Source organism: Plectropomus leopardus, chromosome 2 (assembly GCF_026936395.1).
Source record: "Plectropomus leopardus strain MGB_pleo_1.0 chromosome 2, ASM2693639v1, whole genome shotgun sequence".
Classification (NCBI taxonomy): Eukaryota; Metazoa; Chordata; class Actinopteri; order Perciformes; family Serranidae; genus Plectropomus; species Plectropomus leopardus.
The window spans coordinates 36060695-36080503 of NC_142177.1; the positions used below are offsets into that span (position 1 = coordinate 36060695).

The following is a 19809-nucleotide window of genomic DNA, read 5'->3' on the forward strand; positions in this document are numbered from 1 at the left end:
CCATGGGTTGGGCTCGGATTGGGCTTGCACATAAACTGTTTAGGCTCATGTAGGGCCGGGCCTGATTTTTGGGGTCTGATCTAGCACTGACACAACTGCTGACAAATGTGAATGGCAAGAGTGTGAGCGTAATAAGTGAGCATGGGGCGCTTTAAGCTTATAGTGGAAGTACCGTAGGCAGTAACAAATTCTGAACACAAGGTGTCCACCAGACATCTCAGAGACGCATCAAAGACACTGGTGTGAACAGCTTCTGTCTTAGCTGTCCACCTGTGTTTGGATCACCAAACACATTTTAAAACCAAACAGGGTCAGTAAGTCATGATATCCAAAATGTACCCTTTAAATACTCGCTCAGAAGACCACTTACTCAGAGGGGACAAACAGGATCAATGACCATCTCATCTCAGCACATAACGGTATTTAACCTGATCGCTCAGTAATCTGGTTCTTTCAGAACGAGCGTCAGTGCGATTGCCTGCCGGGGTACGTGGGTAATGGAGTCCAGTGTCTGGAGAAAGTGGTGCCTCCTGTTGACCGCTGCCTGGAAGACAACGGAGGATGCGACCCTGTGGCCACCTGCAAGGACCTGCATTACCATGGTAACACGTCTTTACTAACTTTTATTACAGTAATTAATAAGATGGTCACACATCCAGAATGTCTTTTATTACTGTGGTTTCCACATGTGCAAGGGAACTACAGAGAAGGAAAGGTCAGTGACAGCACTGGAGTCAGACTTTGGTGTCAGCGTGCACCACAAACCCATCACACCTTTGCTGTTTCAACTTTAACTGAAAAATTCTTCCACCAGATTAAAAAACACACATCATGTGATGCTTTTTGACGTTCTTTTCTAAATGTGCACGTTTGTTTTTGGGGATGTGCGAGATTATCGCCATCGGCATGTTTGTTATAATTTTTTTAAATAAAATTTGGGAATAAGCCAACATGCTGATTTCATGCCGATATTTTGGCAAAGTGAAAATGTACAAAATCCCTCATAAGTTAGAGTATTCTTCATTATATTTCAGGTCTCTATTTGCTTGTAGGCACATCAGAATATGAACAATATTATGTTAATTTCACTACAGCAGGTGATCACTAGAATTAGGCTGGAGGAAAAAAGTGGATATATCGCTGTTAGAATTGGTTATTGGCCAAATAAGTTATATATCAGCACATTGGATATCGGCAAAAAACAAATGTCGTGTAGGGCTGGGTAAAAAAATTGATTCATCAGTGTATTGCAATATGTTTTTTGCCAATTCAGTATCGATTCATAAAATCCTGAAATCGATTATTTCCGTTGTAATGACGCCCCGCTCCTGTGGGGGCAGTGTGAGTGCCGCCGGAGTGTGATTGACGTTGTTCAGAGGCCTCGCTTGACCCCCAAACAATGCCTGTTGTTTAGACATTAAAATGGCACCAAAACTGACACCAAAGTCTGGCTCATCGAACGCTGTCACTGACCTATGACCTTCCTTTTAGTTTCCTTGAATATATGCTGCCTTTCATTGCCAAAGTAACACATACACAATGGCCCGTTGTTACCATGGTAACACATCACTACCAGGCTGACTGTGTAATGCTGTGACATGTTACCATGGTTACATATCTGAAATGAACTCTGTGTTGTGTTGTCTCTGCTGAGTAAGAGCTATCTTGGCTCCACCATTACAGTTGCTATGGTAACTGTTGATTCTACAGCCGCTGACCTTTCTAGTGCTCATGTCGCCATGGTGACGTTATGGAGATCAATGTTTATTAGTTTGAGGTCTGAATCGTGATTTTTCTGGGACTATACACAACAAGCAGCTGGAATACAGCAGGCCACGCCCAGAGCTCGTTACGGTCATGAGGTCGTTAATAGCCAGAGATTATAACTCTTCTCCTGACGTCAGCACGTTGCATTTTGTTCTCACCTGTAGAGATCAAGTTGTTGCAGTGAGCTAGAGCTGGGCAATATGGAGAAAATCAAATATGATATTTTTTACCAAATACCCATGGTTTGACAGTTGTTTTTTTGTTCTGTTTTTCCTAAAATATTTACTCAGTGACACTTTTAATAAATAATAATCAGAAATGTCGATGTAACGACTAAGTGGGTACAAACAAATAGTAGAACAGTCAGAAAATCACTTAAATCTAATGCAGCCTTTAAAAACAGAAAAGACGGCACTTATTGTATTATTACATCCAAAATTTAAGATAACGTCAATTCACATATTACGATGATGTAATCTCAATATATTGCCCAGCCCTGCACTGAGCAGGTCAGCAGCAGTCTGGGTTTTAGGTAAAGTTAACCTGGTTATTTTGGTTCAGCCAACACAGCCGGAGTGTTTCACCTGCGCTCTCCAGACGGGAAGTACAAGATGAACTTCAGTCAGGCCGACGCCGCCTGCCAGGCCGAGGGCGCCGTGCTGGCCAACTTTAAACAGCTGGGAGACGCGCAGCAGGTAAACTCACCCACTGAAGTGGTTTCCATAGAGACACCAGACAGATCAATACACCTCACTCGTGTTTGAGTAACTCGCGTTTATTGAACCATGAACTCAGAAACTCCTACACAGTATCAGACTCTGTCAGTTACAGAGGACTTTTCAAACTATGAGTCACCCTTCATGAGTTAAAATTTATTTTCAATCCTGACAAAAAAAATCAACATGTTTACAATCAGAAAGAAAAAGCCACTGAATCTTGTTTTATTTATTATTATTTATTTATTCTAGGGGTTAATAGATATTGGTTTTTCAGATATTTGGAACTGATATGCATTTATAAGAAAAATGAAAATCTTTCTGTCAATATTAAGAATTTGGAATATAACAAACTCCAACACTGTTTAATCAAAACTAATATTTCAACATCTTTACAGAAAGTTCTGAGCATTTTTTTTAAGTAAAATGAAAATTTAAATAGGAAATAAATGAAAATAGCTCCCTGAGGTTTTACAAAGTAAAAGTTCCTCCCGTGTGGACACTGTCTGTGCACTTCATTAAATTTTTATTGAATTTTATCTATTCAACCTAATCCCTTATCATCACAACGAAATGTACTGAAACAAATCTGACACAAAGTGCTGAATATATTATTTTAGCTGGTAAAAAATCTGCATGGTCAGTGGATTTTTTCATCTCCCAGCCCCCTTGAATAGTGAATCAAAAAGTTAATTTTGGACACTGCTTCCATCTCTACTCAGCCTTATTTTTAGTATACTCATGATGTGATGAAAAAAATATATTATCTGACTGTTTTATGTTGTGTATTGTCGTGTAAAAATGACACCTCTGATTATCTCTCTATAATTAACTCTAACTTGAATCTAATTTATCTGAGTCTTGTAAGCTTTCTTCAGGTTGTTGCAGATGTCTCAGTCATGGAGAGCAGCAAAGTCAGACGCAAAGACGGTTTATTGCAGTCTTTGACAGAACAACAACAAACCCCAGGATTAGACTGAAAATACTTCGATACAATCACTTTTATACTCTTCAGGGACTTCTGGGGTCTCTCCTCCTTCCCAGGAGTCCTCACCTTTCTCGTGCTCTAATTTGTCATGTGACACCCTTATTTCCCAGGCCGTCAGCACTGTATTTTTTTTAAAATTCAATGTATAACTTGATTTATTTATCACACGCAGGTTACAAACTGGTTAAATGTTTACTTTGTTTTTAAACTGCACACAATATAATTGTCACACGGTAAATAACAGGATCTAATCTCTTTCCCTTAAACAGAGATCATACCCAGCGATTAAGAGTGTGTCTGTGTCTTATGTGACACCAAGGTCATTGTGGCCTCTTTGGGTGATTTCCTTAATAGTTATCTTTATCCTTCTTATCTTGCAACTGCCTCTGATCAACATCCTTTCTCATGCTGTTGGTTTTTAGTTCACACACTTTCTCTTAATTTTAATACTATAATATCTTTGTTTATTGTTTAATGGCATCTGGTGGTTGGCGCAGAACTGATAATAAATAAATTATGAATATTGAATTCCATGTTTGCCAATAAGTGCCTCTAAATCCAACATACTAAACCTTTAAATAAATTTAGAGTTAAAACATTTGTATTAGTATCAATTTTCTACTCTAAAGTGAAAGTGAAAAAGTATATCTCTCTAAATGTTTGACGCTGAATCAGGATTTCTGCTTGAGTCCAGGGCTTGAGACCTGCAGCGTCTGATTTGTTGAATCAGACGGACGTGTTTCTTGTAGCAGCACGCGCTGTTGCTCACAGTGACTCATATGTCTTGCTGTCGTCGTTCTTCTTCTCTGGTCCTGACAGCTGGGGATGCATCTGTGCGTGGCCGGCTGGATGGAGGGGGGGGTGGTGGGATACCCGACCCGTTTCCCCTCCGTCAGGTGTGGAGACAACCACGTGGGCCTGGTCATCTACAAAGACCCTGTGGACCAGAGCAGCAAGTACGACGCCTACTGCTACAGGCTCAAAGGTACTACAGCACAGTGTGAGAGTTTTCTTCCTGAGCAGCGTATGTTTAAATGAATTATTCTTTGATCTGCTGCAGCATCACAGAGCTCTGTGGATTCACTCCCAAAACACAAACAGGATGCTTTTTAAAATCCAAGGCTGCAGCAAACAGTTTTCATTAATATTTTGCCACTTATTCTTCCAACTAACAGGTTCATTGTTTTGTCTTTTAAGATGTAAGAAAAAAATTCTCAGGGCTCAAGGTGACATTTTAAAATTCAAAATATCCCCTTTTTACAGTAATATTTGGCTATTTATTGACAATATTGTAATATATCTATAAATTCAGGCTTCCCATGGTCATGGCAAACTTTAAAAATCAATTCATTTCGCTCACCTGGAAGAGCGGGCGCCCCGTGTACAAAGGCATTGTCCTAACCGCTGTGGCCGCAGCCATTCGCTGCATGATATGCTCTCTCTCTCCCCCCTTTCATGCTTAATCTAAAAAGATCCCAAAAATGGTAAAACAAAAAAGAAAATAACAACTAAAAACCAGGAAATTTAATCTGAATTAAATCGAAAAGCATAAAGTTTAGTGTTTTTTCTGACTGTTTTTTATTACTTGGTGACTCACTAGCAGCAGGCACATAGTCATCTTGTGTTCAGTACTTTACAGACTGAACCTTTTTTTTCAGTTATTTTTACATTGTTTTTACAGGACATTTCAGGGAAATGTATCTTTTCCACTTCTTCCAGATTCCCTCAGTTTAGTTTTTTAAAGCCTCATTGAAAAAGTTATTATTTCCATTTCAATGTTTACATGTAGAATTTTTGTTTTGACTTCATAAATTACTTAAATCATTAAACCACTGCAGAAATATAGTTGACTAAGTTTCTGTCCGTTAGCTAAGTGATTAGTTGACAAATTGTTTTAAAATATGTTGGCTTCTGTGCTGCGATACATCTCAGCAACAGATCAATAAATTACATTTTTGTGAAGCAGTGAGTCGAACATCCATCACAGTTTATTAAACCGTAGAATGAATATTTCAGTCTGATGGACTGATCGATGGTGAGAGTTTCGAGCACAGAGTGGAGACATCTGACCTAAAACTTTATATGTGTGTGTGTGTAGATGTCTCGTGTGTGTGTCCCCCGAATTACATTGGAAACGGAGACTTCTGTCACGGCGTCCTGACCAACGTCATTGCAACCTACAGCAACTTCTCCATCTTTTACAAGGTGAGTGTTACAGCTGGAACATTTAGTGGTGAAAAGACGAATCTGGTAACTTGGATCAGTATTTTCCGTTTTGGCAGTAATAATAATAACATTCAGTGTGTGCATGCATTAGCTGATTGGCCTTATTTTGATTCATATTTCACCATCAGTGGCTCATTCTTCAGGTGTTTGCCTGCCAGCTTTTATTCATTCATGAACCAAAAAGGAAATTAAAGTTCCAGCTCACACCAGAATACTCAGGCTGACACTTATTTTACTGACAGTAGGGGTCGACAGATTATTGACCTGGGGCAGCTATTTGTCATTTCGGCGATTATCTGTATCTGTATTTTATTTAGATGATCGCTGATAAAATTGATTAATCAAAAACTGCAAAGAAAGTGTCAGGATGGGAGGAACTTTTACTTTGTAAAACATCAGGGAGCTATTTTTATTTATTCATTTTATTATTTAAATTTAAAAATTTAAAGTTGCTGTAAACTTGCTGTATATGATTTTGAACGTTTCAGTTTTGATCCAACTTTTGATAAAAGCTTTTAGTAAAAGTTTCTGTAGGAGTTTGTTGTATTTATAATTCTAACTATTGACTGGTTTTTATCCTTTTTATTGTAAATTCATGTTGGTTCCAAATATCGGTTATGGGTCTCGTTAACTACTAATAATCCGTACCGGCCCTGAAAAAAACAGTATCCATCAACCCCTAATTGACATCTTACATTAAAAACAAAAAAGGAGCAACCTGAGTGTTTTTATGTTGCTTAATGCGATTTACCCTGCAGCATATTCACACTTTATTTTTAAATGTTGATTCAGTTTACTTTGTGCGGATCTGATGAAGCAACATGCAACACGCATTTGCTCCTTTTTTGTTTTTACTGTAAGCTTTCAATAAAATAAGTGTCAACCCGAGTGTCCTGGTGTGAGCTGCAACTCTGATTTACTTTTTGGTTCATGTTTGTCCTGCATCAAGAGAGGCACGAGAAACAACCAAACCCTGAAACTCCATCTCCCAGAATCCCCTTCTGTGAACTCTCAACTCTGCTTCTTAAAGGAGCAGCAGTTTCTGGTGAATGTCTCAACGATGTCTCTATAATTTGGGTCACCACACTGTCACACTTCTCTGATTTGGGGAAGCTCTGTCTTTTTTCAACATGCATTGGTTAACATCCCTGAAATTGGGTAATATGCACACATTTGGCACAAAATCGACCCCTTCCTTTGAAGAATGAGCCTCATTGCAAAAACAGCCGAATTAACAAAGAGCAACACTAACAGCCACGTGCAGAACCGTAACATTACTCTTATCCTCAGAAAGCTGACGGTAACTGAAGCCCAGCAACGACTTAAATACGACTTGAACTACTTGGCTGAAATTTTGTGCATTGACTCTGCACCTTGTCGGTCTGGACCTGTATCTCGCGGCTCCATTGTTCTGGCTAATGTGTTCTTGGCAAAAATGCAACATTTGTACTTTGCAACAAGGATAATTGCAATCAGACGCCAAAAAACAGAGCAAATTGCACTCAGCTGCAAGAAGGGGAAGATAGCGGTTGCAAGTGATGCGTAATTCATGGTGCCATCAGCGCCCCTATTCATTCTCTCTGGATTCACTTCAGTCACTATAAAACCTTTATTTTTATTTAATGAGGATGATATCACTATTGCATGATGTTAATTATCCTCAGATAAAAAGTATGAACTTATCTGGAGCCATTAGTCATGTTCTGTGATCAGGACCTTTACGTCTCATTATTTTTTGGGATCAGGAGCCTCCTGGGTCTGATCCAGGTGTGTTTCATCAGGGATTCATTTCCTCCCCCTCCTCAGACAAAGAGACGTCTCAGAACGAAACAGAGACGTACAGTCCTCGCACTTGATCAGAAGCCAGTTTCGTCCTGCACGATAAAACAGGGACAGTGCAAACTCATACAGTATCAACAGCTGTTTCGAGCAAATAACGTAGGTGAGAGGAGACATCAGCAATTAATGTACTGTGTAAAGATGACCTAACGCAACAACAATGATAAACTTTACATAAAATTGTAAAATACTTCCAGACTTTTACATTGTTAATCAAACCTGAGATAACACATGCGTCACTAAACTTTTAGCCAACAAGTTAATGAAAAGGCAGCTGCTCTCAGCTGATACTGTATTTAGAGAAGCTCCCTGCCCCCACAAAAAGAAGAATGCGTAGGATGATTCAGTTCAAGGTCTCACTTATGAGAGAGATTGAAATAAGGAGCTCCTAAAATACAGAACTATGAGACAGAACTTGTGAGCCACGTATGTTTTCAGGTCTTCTGAACATTAATATCACGACAAACTATTTACTGTGTAAAGGCATAGTGGAGTAATGGTGCACTGATCAGAGAATATAATTATTGATTTCATTTTTAACATGTAGACACATAAATAGACTAATAATAAAAGAATTAAAAATTTACCAAGGAGTTCAGTGGAATTAAGAAATCAATAAATGGAATAAAATTAAGTTTGATTACCAATAAAATAAATACAAACTAAACAAAAACATACACACACAGACAGAGAATTTACAGACAGTTAATGTCATAGAAAAATTGGGTGAATTTGAAGTCTTGACAAGAAAAAGATTATAAACATAAATAACTTGATTTCCCCCTTCCTGTCTTTCTCTCTCTGTAGTTGTTGTTGGACTACAGCGGTCGATCCTCGGCAGGCCAGCAGCTCGTTGCATTTATGTCTCACAGGAAGTCTGAGGTGACTCTGTTTGTTCCTCATAACGTCGGCTTTTCCCCAAACCAGGTGATGTACCCTTCAATAATTACTTAGTACTACATGCATTACAGACATGAAATACTCTTTTTTTTTGCATAATCTCAAGATGAAGTCGAGTCAGATAAATTTTATAATGCTATTTTACTTGCCAATCTGTGTATTAACTAGTTGAATTAAACATTTACAACAGCAGGGAAAATCATATTTAATATTTTTTTTAAGGAGTTTGACTTTTGACTGACTGATCTGAAGGTATAAAGAAAGAGGCCCGAGTTATGATCCCTGAGGAGCTCCACATCGTACTCTTCAGAGTCATTATTGACAACAACAGAAACTACTCTGTGTTACTTAACTGAACAAGTTGATAATAGCATAACATATATTTCATTTTTAAAACTGTAGCAAACATCCTTAATTAACTGTTAATATATATATTAAATGTAATATATACTGTATGTATTATTTACATTTAGGAAATAGTTACAGTAGGTCTACTAAAACTGCTACAATTATTAAACTATGATCTCTACACAAATTAACAGTAAATTTAAACGTTTACCGATTCATACCTATAAATTTAATACTTGTAAATAGTAAAATAGAAATTAAATGTTAAACACAAGCATGTTCAATAGTAAGAATATACATAATAATAATTTGCTGAGTCTGTGAAGTGTGTAAAAATATAGAAATATGGGTACAATAACTCCTTTAACACTAACTAAAATGTGCAATAATTAATGTAATAATTGAACTGTCACAAGACTTTTTAACGTTTATTCAACATATAATGCAAATACTGTTCATATTTCTTATTTTTATTTCTATTGAAGATATTGTGTTAAACTTTGTAGCACAATACAGATTTTTATATTTATGAAACTTTACATACTAGTTTATACATTGTTTTATAGCACCTTTAATTGTACCTGTATATTTTCAGGTTAAACACAAACAACATGGACAGATGCAACAGACAGATCCACACCAACACATATCATCTTAATTCCTTATAAAGTATTTAACCTGTAAAAACTGAAATAGTTCAGTCAGAATACCAGCAGGAGCTGTGAATTAAATCTTACCTGTTTCTTTTTGCATCTGTCCCTCTTTAGACTCTGTCAGGTAGAGATCTTGAGTATCACATCTCAGCCAATCACAGCAGACGACCATTCAAGGATTTGAAACACCAGGAAGTCATCAAATCCAGGCTCGGGTTCAACCTGACTGTTACTCACGGCAAAAACGAGGTTAGAAACACACACATGCACACACCATGAGTCCAGACACAGAAGTAAAATGATTAGATATGTTTATTAACATCAATGTATTTATTTTATGTCCGTGTTTTTTTCGCTCCTCTCAGAGCCGTAAGATGGTGAACCAACGGCTGCTGCTGAACTGGGACATTCCTGCTGTGAACGGGATCATCCACGTCATCGAGGCTCCTCTGACGGCACCCCCCGAACCGGTGAGTGATGGTTTAACCCAGAGCCGCTGACAATTAGGGCACCTTCTACTCTAAACCACCATGTCATTCATTGTCAGTGCAGCATGGCTTTTTACTGGTGCAGATTAACCAACGTTTACAGATGAACAAGATAAATAAAAAGGGGCTGAGGATGCAGCTCACACATAACTGAATGGCATCACACTTAAAAGCAGGATGGGAACTGTAGTGCCAAAATTTAAAATCATGAAGGTAACAGAAGAAAAAAGAAAAAAATAAGTCAGGTTACAAGGTACAAGGTGACTTTATTGTCATTTTTCTTAAACATAGTTTAAGAAGAAATGAAATTTTAAGGTGATCCTGAATGCTGCTACATCTTTTGGCATTGAAGGAAGAGTCTCACAGTCTGGGGAAAGAAGCTGCTTCGTAATCTGGTGTTTCTGCAGCGTATACTTCTGTATCTTTTTCCAGATGGCAGCAGGGTGAGCAGGCTGTGGCTGGGGTGGCTGCTGTCTTTCAGTGTCCTTTATGCTCTGTGCAGACACCTCATATTTAATCACCTGCTGTAGAGCCTTCCTGTCCTGGGCCGTGCACGAACCATGCCAGTTCGTGATGTTTCCAGTCAGTATACTTTCTATTGCTCCTCTGTAGAAGTTAGCCGGGATCTTGCTTTATTTAATTTAGCCTTTTTAGCCTTCCTAAGTTTCCGTAGAAAGTAGAGCCTTTTCTTTGCTTTTTTAACCTGGGTGTTGATGTGTGATGACCAAGACAGGTTCTCAGTGATGGTCATTACAAGGAACCTATAGCTGTTCACCTGCTCCACCTCAACTCCACTGATGTAGACAGGGCTGTGCGTCTTTGCCTCCTTCTTTCTAAAATCAGCAATCAGCTCCTTGGTTTTACTGACGTTGAGCAGTAGGTTGTTCTTTGTGCATCACTCTACAAGATTGTTGATTTCCGGTATGAACTCTCATCGTTGTTTGTAATACGGCCAATGATGGTGGTGTCGTCCACATACGTCACTGAGTTCTCCTGATGTCTGGGAGTGCAGTCATGGGTGTACAGTGTGAACAGGAGGGGGCTGAGCACACAGCCCTGGGGGGCTCCGGTGTTGAGCACTAATGTAGAGGAGGTGAGACTGCCAATTTAGACTGCCAATCCGAACTCTCTGGGGTCTGCATGTAAGGAAGTCCAGTATCTAGTTGCAGAGGGTTGTACTGAAGCCCAGAGTGTTAAGTTTTGCAATCAGCTTCATCGGAGAGATTTTGTTGAATGCTGAGCTGAAGTCAACAAACAGCATCCTGATGTAGCTGTTCTTATTCTCTAGGTGAGTGAAGACTGAGTGAAGAGCAGTAGATATTGTGTCCTCTGTGGATCTGTTGGTTCTGAAAGCGTACTGGTGAGGGTCCAGGCTGGCAGGGATGTTGTCTTTGATGTGTTGGAGAACCGTTTTCTCAAAGCACTTAATCAGGATGGGGGTAAGAGCTACAGGGCGGTAGTCATTAAGACTAGACACAGCAGACTTTTTGGGAACAGGAACGATCATGGCTGTCTTGAGGCAGGAGGGAACAGTCTCTTGTGGGGTGAGACGTTAAAAATGTCAGTCATAACATTAACAAGCTGATCTGCAGTTTCTAATGTTCGTCCAGGAATGTTGTCTGGGCCTGTGGACTTGTTTATATTCACTCTCAGCAGGAGTTTTCTCACATCTGCTGTGGTCACTGAAAGTGGCCGGTCCTCTGGAGGCGGAGTCGACTTCACAGCTGAGTCCTTATTAAGGAGGTCAAAGCGAGCGTAAAATGTGTTCAGCTGGTCCAGCAGCGTGGCCTCACATATGATGGGGGGCGCTCCTGCTTTTGTAGCCTGTGACATTTTGAAACGCCTGCAACATATCTTTAGTGCTGTTGCTGTTGAGGTCTCTCTCCGGTCTCTGCTGGTGTCTCCTCCTTGATGCCAGCTCTCAATTCAATTTAAAACGGTATCATTAGCATGTGTAGTAATGTAACTTTCATTTACACTGACATATGCCCATTTTCAGTATCTTGAATATTGATCTTGTACTCCTGTGGAGCAGCATTGTATCATTCACTATCCAGAACACTGTATCTGAAATCCTCTATCAGAGCCCTGTTTTCAGCAGAGCTCTGAGACGGTCGGTTTCAGCTTCCTCCTCCTCCGTAGCCACTGGCCACATCGCGCCCTGCCTTCTCTGCTGATTGGTTGGCTTTCCGAAGCCACCCGAGAAGAGACGAGAAAAGTCGAACACTCCCTCTCCCGCTTCTGTCGATACGGAAGTTCAGTTTGCTAACTTCACTTTAATACATCCATGCAGTAAACAGACAAACTAACGTAGTTTGTTGTAGTTACTCGGAGATGGCGACCTTCGACACACAGCCTTAAATGTTAGATCCTGAATCCGGTTCGGATAACCAAAGTTTACAGCACGAACCTTCACAGCAACAGAGACTTCTGCAAACCGTCTTTGCGTGGTGAGTGAACAGTTATCAGAAATACTGTTGAACCATATGGTGGATTTTTTTTCACTCTGCTTTTACGTAGTTTTTAATATATTCCCTTGTTACCAGGTGCACGTGTGGAAAATGCGCTAAGATGCGCTAAGGTGAAGTGGAAAAGACATACCAAAGGTAAAGTTGCTAATAAAATGTTTTCTCTGCTGTTGACAAACAACTATAAACTGTGTTTCTGCACCGCCGTAGATTATCATGCAGGAGTGCACTGAACGCCTGCTGAAGTAGACTGATTTTTAAGAATGTGTAAGCTACATTTACAGAGAAAAGTGTCATTTTACAGAGAAAAGTGTCATTCTACAGACTCCTGGTTTGGAATATTGTTGCTTCCTTCCTGTGCAGAGTAATGCATAACATGACTTTCGCATTACTTTCACCCAAAAAACTGCAGAAGTCCAATATGGCGTTAAAAATGTCAGAGGTTCGAAAAATGGTTGAGAAAATATCAACATTTTCCAACAGGTGATAATGCATTACTGCACATTGTTACTGCACGTAGTAACTGCAGTAATATTACCACAAATCTGTTAGACAGTTGAATTACTCAGTTACTGCTTGAATGTAATGTACTACTCTGAGATGACACTTTAATTGCATGCCCCCAACACAGTTCACGTGTCATACTTGTCTTCATCTGTGAATTTCCAAACTGGATTCAGTAAAATCTGTAGAACAGAAACACTAATTATTTTGTGTAATGACGATGGCCTCTCTCTCTTTCAGATGTTACAGATATCTCCCAAACTGCAGCTTTGTTAGCTGGTGTTGGGGATACCTGGGAAGATGTGTGAAGATCATCATCCCGTCTTGTAAAGACCCCTTCCTTTGACAGTCTCTGGAACTGGGCACAGAGGTTTTCTGGGATGGGGATTTCTTTGAGCTCATCTGTGTATCTGCAGGGCTCTTCCTAATAAATCTAAATTTAGATTTGCAGTGCATTGTCTCTTCTTGTTTTTTTGGGAAGCTTTGCAGTTGAAGGCATATGTTGTGATGTACTGAATTGGAAAAACACAATTATAACAATTAATTCATTCATTCATATTTATATTATTGTTGGAGTGTCCTAGGTTGGCAGTTCGAGTCTCACAAGCAAAGCAGTTATGCATCAGTACAAAATCCATGGCTGAAATTTAACGGATAATGCCAGATTTGTCGAAAACTTTTAATGTATAAGACAAGGAGACAATTGTGTCACAAACAAATAAGCAAAATACCATACACTTGAGTATTAAAACATGTCAGTACTCTGTAACGGACGAAGTATGTTATTTCATCACAGTTTCTAAATTACGTTAGATTTTACTTTGACATTTATTTATCAGTATTCCTTGATTTCGACAGACGCATCTGCCGATACTGGTTTTACCTGTTTCAGGACCACTTCATCTGATTTATCAGCCGAAACGATATATCATTCAACTTTATGTGCCTTAATTTGTTCTGCAATATCACAGTCAGTGTCTAAACTGTATGAATCTACAGCCAAAGTATATTTTATGGCATTAATAAAATAAAATATCGGCTAATATCTGTATGCTCTGCTGATATAAGGGTCAAATGGTGCTGAAACGGAAAATTCAGTATCGGCAGTGACGTCAGTCGAAAGCTCGACTGATATATGACTCAGGCTGATAATCAACTAAGTTCTTGGCAGGGAAAATTCAGTATTCAGTATATAAAAATTCAGACAAGGAGACAATTGTGTCACAAACAAACAAACAAAATACCATACACTTGAGTATTAAAACATGTCAGTACTCTTTATTGGACAAAGTATTTTATAACATCACAGTTAGGGTTATAAGATAAATATCAACACCGAGCCATTGACACGAGATGAGACTTTCCTGTTGTAATCAGTAAAATTTGTGGTAAATTTGGTGTGATTGGCCAAAATTGCAACTTTTTTTCACAGAATTCACAGGGAGTGACTGAATTTGGATTCATTGTTACAAGCGCAACGTCATGATGGCACTGAAGGGGTGTGAGGCTTTGCATGCCAACAAATAGAAGACTTGGCTCTGTCTAACTTTCTTTGTTATACATCCCTCTCATCTCCATGTTTATTGTTCTGCAACAAAAACTTTATTATCACAAATGGTTTTCTTTACATCATAGACCTAGTCAGCCTAGTTGTTAAAATGTTGCGGTATCGTGAAGAGCTGTAGTTCAGAGCGCAGCCACCAGGAGGCGTCATGGCAGCCGACCATTCCTCTTGTACTCTGCAGCGCTTCCTGAATAGGATGTTCTGTCTGTTGTTGCTAGGCAGCAGCTACAGCTGTGGGCAGAGAGCAGATGGTTGTGTTTAGTGTCTTGGCATCGTTTTTAGGAAATGATTCAATCAGCCGAGTTTGAGATAGAATCACAACTCTGATCAATATTCATGACGTGGGACACAGAAGATGAACTAGACGAGATCACCGCTGATTAATCTCAAGCCTTTGGCTAAATAATTACTTTATTTCCCCAAAAAACTTCATTCCCAGATTTACCTAATTTTTTCCTTATTCCCATACACATACTGTATGTGAGAATTGAACACATTTTATTGTGACTTTTCTTCAGGGTTTGAACCTGTGTGGTAAAGCTCTAATTTGTCATTTTAATATTATTTGTAAATTGTCATTCAGTTATGCCCGTTCACACCTTAAAGAGATATTTCACCTATTTTTAACCTTTTGTGCATCAAAAGAAGTTGGGTAGTATGTGGAAAAGAACCGTGTTTAACTTCCCGCCACCTAATCAGTGCCTAAATACCCCCCACCCCCCACCCCGCCACCTAACCAGTGCCTAAATACCCCCACCCCACCCGACAAAACTCTGGATGACATATTTTACTGGGCAGAGTTTTGCTGGCTCTGCTCGAACTACAGGCTGTACTTCAGCATTTACATTTTGTCGCTTTCTGTACTATGTCTGTTTATGGGGCATGACATACTATGATTTTTTTTGTTGAGCTATGCTTTGAGTATTTTTAGGGCATGCTATACTATGACCTTTCAGGGATACTGTGACCTTTTTTTTTTACGGTATGCTATACTAGCAAATGTGTAGTCCAAAAAATCATGAAAAAGTCAAAGTTTTGTATGTCGAAAGCAAAAAAAAACTCATAGTATAATGTAATGTCCAAATAATATGTCATTGCATGTCTTCAAAAATAGCGAGGAAATATTATGTATATAATGTTGTCAAGAATAGCATAAAAAAATCACACTATAGCATGTCCTCTATTGTGGATGAGGTATACATTTTCTATGCTTTTTTTCTACGAAATGCCATAGTATGATTTTGTGCTTTATGCTATAAAGTCGTTCTATAGCATGTAGTCCACAATATATAAAAAAGTCAAAGTATAGTATGTAGTGGAAAATAGCACTAAAAATGTCATACTATAGCTTGTAACCCAAAATAGCATAAAAAAGTCATACTGTAACTTCAAAATTACCATAAAGAAGTCATACCATACTATACTATACATACTACCATACTAAAAAGCATGAAAAAGCCAAACTATAGCATGTCGTCCAGAATAGCTTTAAAAAGTCATACTATAGTATGTCCTCAGAAAATGTATGAAAAGTCATAGTATTTTATGTCATCCAAAAAAGCATGAAAAAGTCATACTGTAGCATGTTGCCCGAATAGCATAAAAAGTCATAGTGTAGTATACCGTCCAAAATAGCATGAAAAAGTCATCAACAGCCATTGCATTTCCTGTAAAATAGCACAAAAAAGTCAATATGTTGTCCAAAATACCATAAAAGTCAAGTATGTGGTCAAAGATAGCACAAAAATGTGACAGTATAGTATGTCATCCAAAATAACAAATCACAGTTAAGTATTATGTATCGTCCAAAACAGTACACACGTTTTTATGACATACACTGTGGCCTTTTTCATTGCATGCTATACAATAAGTACTTTCAGAGCTCTACTGATGATTTTTATGGCACACTTTACTATGACCTTTAAATGGCATAGTATACTATCACATAGCATTGTCATGTCATAGCAGTGTCACAGTATAGCAAGTTATAGAAAGGTACACATAGTACTATGACATTACTGTGACCTTTCTATGGCAAAATGAACCATCAGCGTAGCAATGTCTTAGGAACGGAGCTCTTGTGGATGACCTCGATAACTTACCTGGACAAGTGAAGTGTCAGTGGTCGTCTGTTTTTCTCCACATCCTGTCAGCAGGTCCTTCCTCCTGTGCCGAAAAACAAAATGGCTGTCAGAGTCAGTCGTCAGGAGGACAGGTCCATTTTTGTCTTCTCATTGGATCGTTAACATTATTTATTAATTTTAATCGGCTGAATTTTCAGCTTCCTCGAGGGAAATAAAGCTGACCCGGCACAGAGAGTCACGTCGCCATGGCGGCAGGAAAAAAATCATACAGTATGTCATAAAAATGTCACAGTATAGTACGCCATAAAAACAGTTATAAAAACCTGGCACAGAGTCACATCTCCAGGGCGACAGCAACGTGTAGCTGTTGCCATGGTAATTGGGGCAAGACAGATTGTGTGTGTGTTGGTGTGAGAGACGACATACGCTGGCGAGGATTTGAAGGTTTAAAGTGTGTCCTCTTATATGTAGAAGTTAATGTGTGTGTTTGTCTTACCTGTCGTCTCCAGATCTCCCATCATGCATCCCGAAGCCACGCCCACTCAAGCGGCACAGTGTCGGCCATCTTGGTGTCATTGCTTCTAGCGTGTGTGTTGGCTGCACTCGGCTACTACATCTTCAAACACAAGACGGACGCCTTCCGCTTCCACTACTTCAGAGTGAGAGACACACACACACACACACACACACACACACACACACACACACACACACACACACACACACACAAAGACAAACTGGTGTGAGCTGATTGTTCCCAGTAAGAGTGACTTTGTGACCTGCAGGTTAAAACTGGCCTGTATGGGTTGAAAGGTGAAACTGTTCAGCCATGTCGCCCAGTTTTAACCTGAATATTGAAACATTTAAAACCTAATTACGACCAAATCCGTTTAGACGTCTTTCACAGATTAGACGCTTAATCGCTGCAAGATGTTTCCTATATTTCAGTTACCAATCAGATAAATCGGCTAACTGTGATTCCTGTTGTTTCCTCTGTGGCAGAACGAGGACGAGGACGATGCGGCGGGCGGCAGGAAGAAGCCCACACTGGTCTCCATCCCCAACCCTCTCTACAGCGGCTCCAGAGCCTTCAGCGAGCCGTTTGGGGTGAGTCGACCAATCAGAGGCTGACTGAACATTTACGTCAGCAGGAGAGTCTGAGCAGCTTGTTGTTTCTGCCTAAAATGAACTCTGAGGATTCGGTCTAAGCAGCCGTGCCTTAAAACAACACAAGAGGCTGCTGGTGAGAAATTAAATACGAGACAGAATAAAAATGAAATTGTGTAACAGATCGGTGAATTTAAACGTTTCTCTGACACCAAAAAACAGCAGTTTAATTCTGTGAGCCAGGATTTTACATTTCTGGAAAGTTATGGTGGCAGGAGTGGAAATACAGCCACCGCAGTTCCTTGACAGCTGACATGTTTTAGCAGAAATGAATCCAAGTTTATGTTTTGTTATTTTTAACCCTGAATATTACCACACATGAATATAACACTTTATCCATTAAATTAGGATCAAATTTCCTTGAGAGAGGGACTTTGCCTTGATAAAACTGTATCTTTGTAAGATGTCCACTTAGACTGAGTCCGTCTTTCGGGAATTTTTGAGAAGGTTCTTTACACACGCAGTCAGTCCTGGGGTTTGTTTTCAGTAACCACTTTAAAAATTAGCTGCGTTTTCTCTGAGCAAAGTGGCACCCCCCGAAAAGTAGAGTAAGGTAAAGAGAATCACAAAATCCAGACCACTTTCTGCCACATCCTTCAACACCCTGAATGAAGGAATAACCATAAATATTTACTTCACAACCAATAGTGGACAGCCCTTCATGTTCTCTGTTTGATTATTTCCTCTCTTTTCTCCCACAGGACGCTGGTCAGGGGCTGGATCCAGCAGAATCCGGAGAACCTCCAAAGATTCTGGACCTAGACCAGCAGGACCAGTAAAATTGGAGCTGTCTGTTTACATAACACAATACCTTATAGACTTTAACATGGTTCAGCTGTTTCAGAGATCACCTGTATCCAAATGAGAAGTAAAGTTGTCTACTTAACCCAGATGATCTCTTGTTTAAAGACAACCGTGTATCAAGTTATTCTCTGATAAACCTACTACACTGTACTTGCCAAAAAACAGCCAAAAACATAGAATATCATGTCGAAAAAATGACCGAAAACGTCATACAATAGTATGTAGAAAAATGTCAAAATATGACATGTCCAACAGACAGCTGAAAACCACATAAAATTGCATGTCAAGACATATCATATTATAGAATGTCAAAAAAATGTCCAAAATAATCATAGTGTAGCATGTTGAAATACGACCCACAAATGCCATATTAGAGTATGGCCAGAAATGTCAAAGTGTACTATGTCAAAGAAACAGCTGAAAACCACATAAAATAGAAATATGAGACACACCATAACATTGAATGTTGCACGAACGGCCAAAGAACACACTATTATGACATTTTGAAAAAATGACCAAAAATGCAAGGCTATAGTATTGCAAAAATGTCAAAATATGACATGTCCCAAAAACAGCTGAAAACAACATTAAACCACCTAAAATAGCCTGCAGAGACACACCATAGCAAAGAAAGTTTCAAAAAAGGCCCCAAACATCATAATTTTACAAGTCGAAAACATGGCCAAGGATGCAAGGCTATAGTATGGCAAAAATGTCAAAACATGGCATGTCCCAAAAACAGTTTAAAACACCATTAAACCACATAAAATAGCCTGCCGAGACACGCCATAGCAAAGAAAGTTTCAAAAAAGGCCCAAAACATCATAATTTTACAAGTCGAAAAAATGGCCAAAGATGCAAGGCTATAGTATGGCAAAAATGTCAAAATGTGACATGTCTCAAAAGCAACTTAAAACACCATTAAACCACATAAAATAACCTGCCGAGACACGCCATAGCAAAGAAAGTTTCAAAAAAGGCCCAAAACATCATAATTTTACAAGTCGAAAAAATGGCCAAGGATGCAAGGCTATAGTATGGCAAAAATGTCAAAATATGGCATGTCCCAAAAACTGCTGAAAACACCATTAAACCACATGAAATAGCCTGCTGAGACACGCCATAGCAAAGAAACTTTCAAAAAGCGCCAAAAACATTATAATTTGGCATGTCGAAAAAATGGCCAAAGATGCAAGGCAATAGTATGGCAAAAATGTCAAAATATGACTTGTCCCAAAAACAGCTGAAAACAACATTAAACCACCTAAAATAGCCTGCCGAGACACGCCATAG

The 19809-nt window shown here is 39.1% G+C and overlaps 1 protein-coding gene and 1 long non-coding RNA gene across 4 annotated transcripts in view; both read left to right on the forward strand.

The window, feature by feature from the left end:
* Positions 1 to 18604, forward strand: part of stab1 (stabilin 1) — a 79489-nt gene extending 60885 nt beyond the window's left edge. For both annotated transcript variants that reach the window (XM_088069692.1, XM_042509795.2), the window contains 10 exons: positions 458 to 602; positions 2329 to 2462; positions 4291 to 4456; positions 5570 to 5676; positions 8344 to 8463; positions 9552 to 9686; positions 9803 to 9907; positions 17055 to 17204; positions 17548 to 17652; positions 18414 to 18604. In XM_088069692.1, coding sequence (XP_087925818.1) covers positions 458 to 602; positions 2329 to 2462; positions 4291 to 4456; positions 5570 to 5676; positions 8344 to 8463; positions 9552 to 9686; positions 9803 to 9907; positions 17055 to 17204; positions 17548 to 17652; positions 18414 to 18491 — 1245 coding nt within the window. In that variant the 3' untranslated portion in view covers positions 18492 to 18604. The remainder of the gene's footprint in view (positions 1 to 457; positions 603 to 2328; positions 2463 to 4290; positions 4457 to 5569; positions 5677 to 8343; positions 8464 to 9551; positions 9687 to 9802; positions 9908 to 17054; positions 17205 to 17547; positions 17653 to 18413) is intronic.
* Positions 9914 to 13347, forward strand: LOC121960196 (uncharacterized). 2 transcript variants are annotated; one of them, XR_015774932.1, is made up of 3 exons: positions 9914 to 12375; positions 12472 to 12531; positions 13138 to 13347. It is a non-coding gene; the product is annotated as an uncharacterized LOC121960196 (long non-coding RNA). The 2 variants fall into 2 exon arrangements; XR_006106948.2 differs by having other exon boundaries at positions 9914 to 12531.
* Positions 18605 to 19809: the final 1205 nt, after the last annotated feature.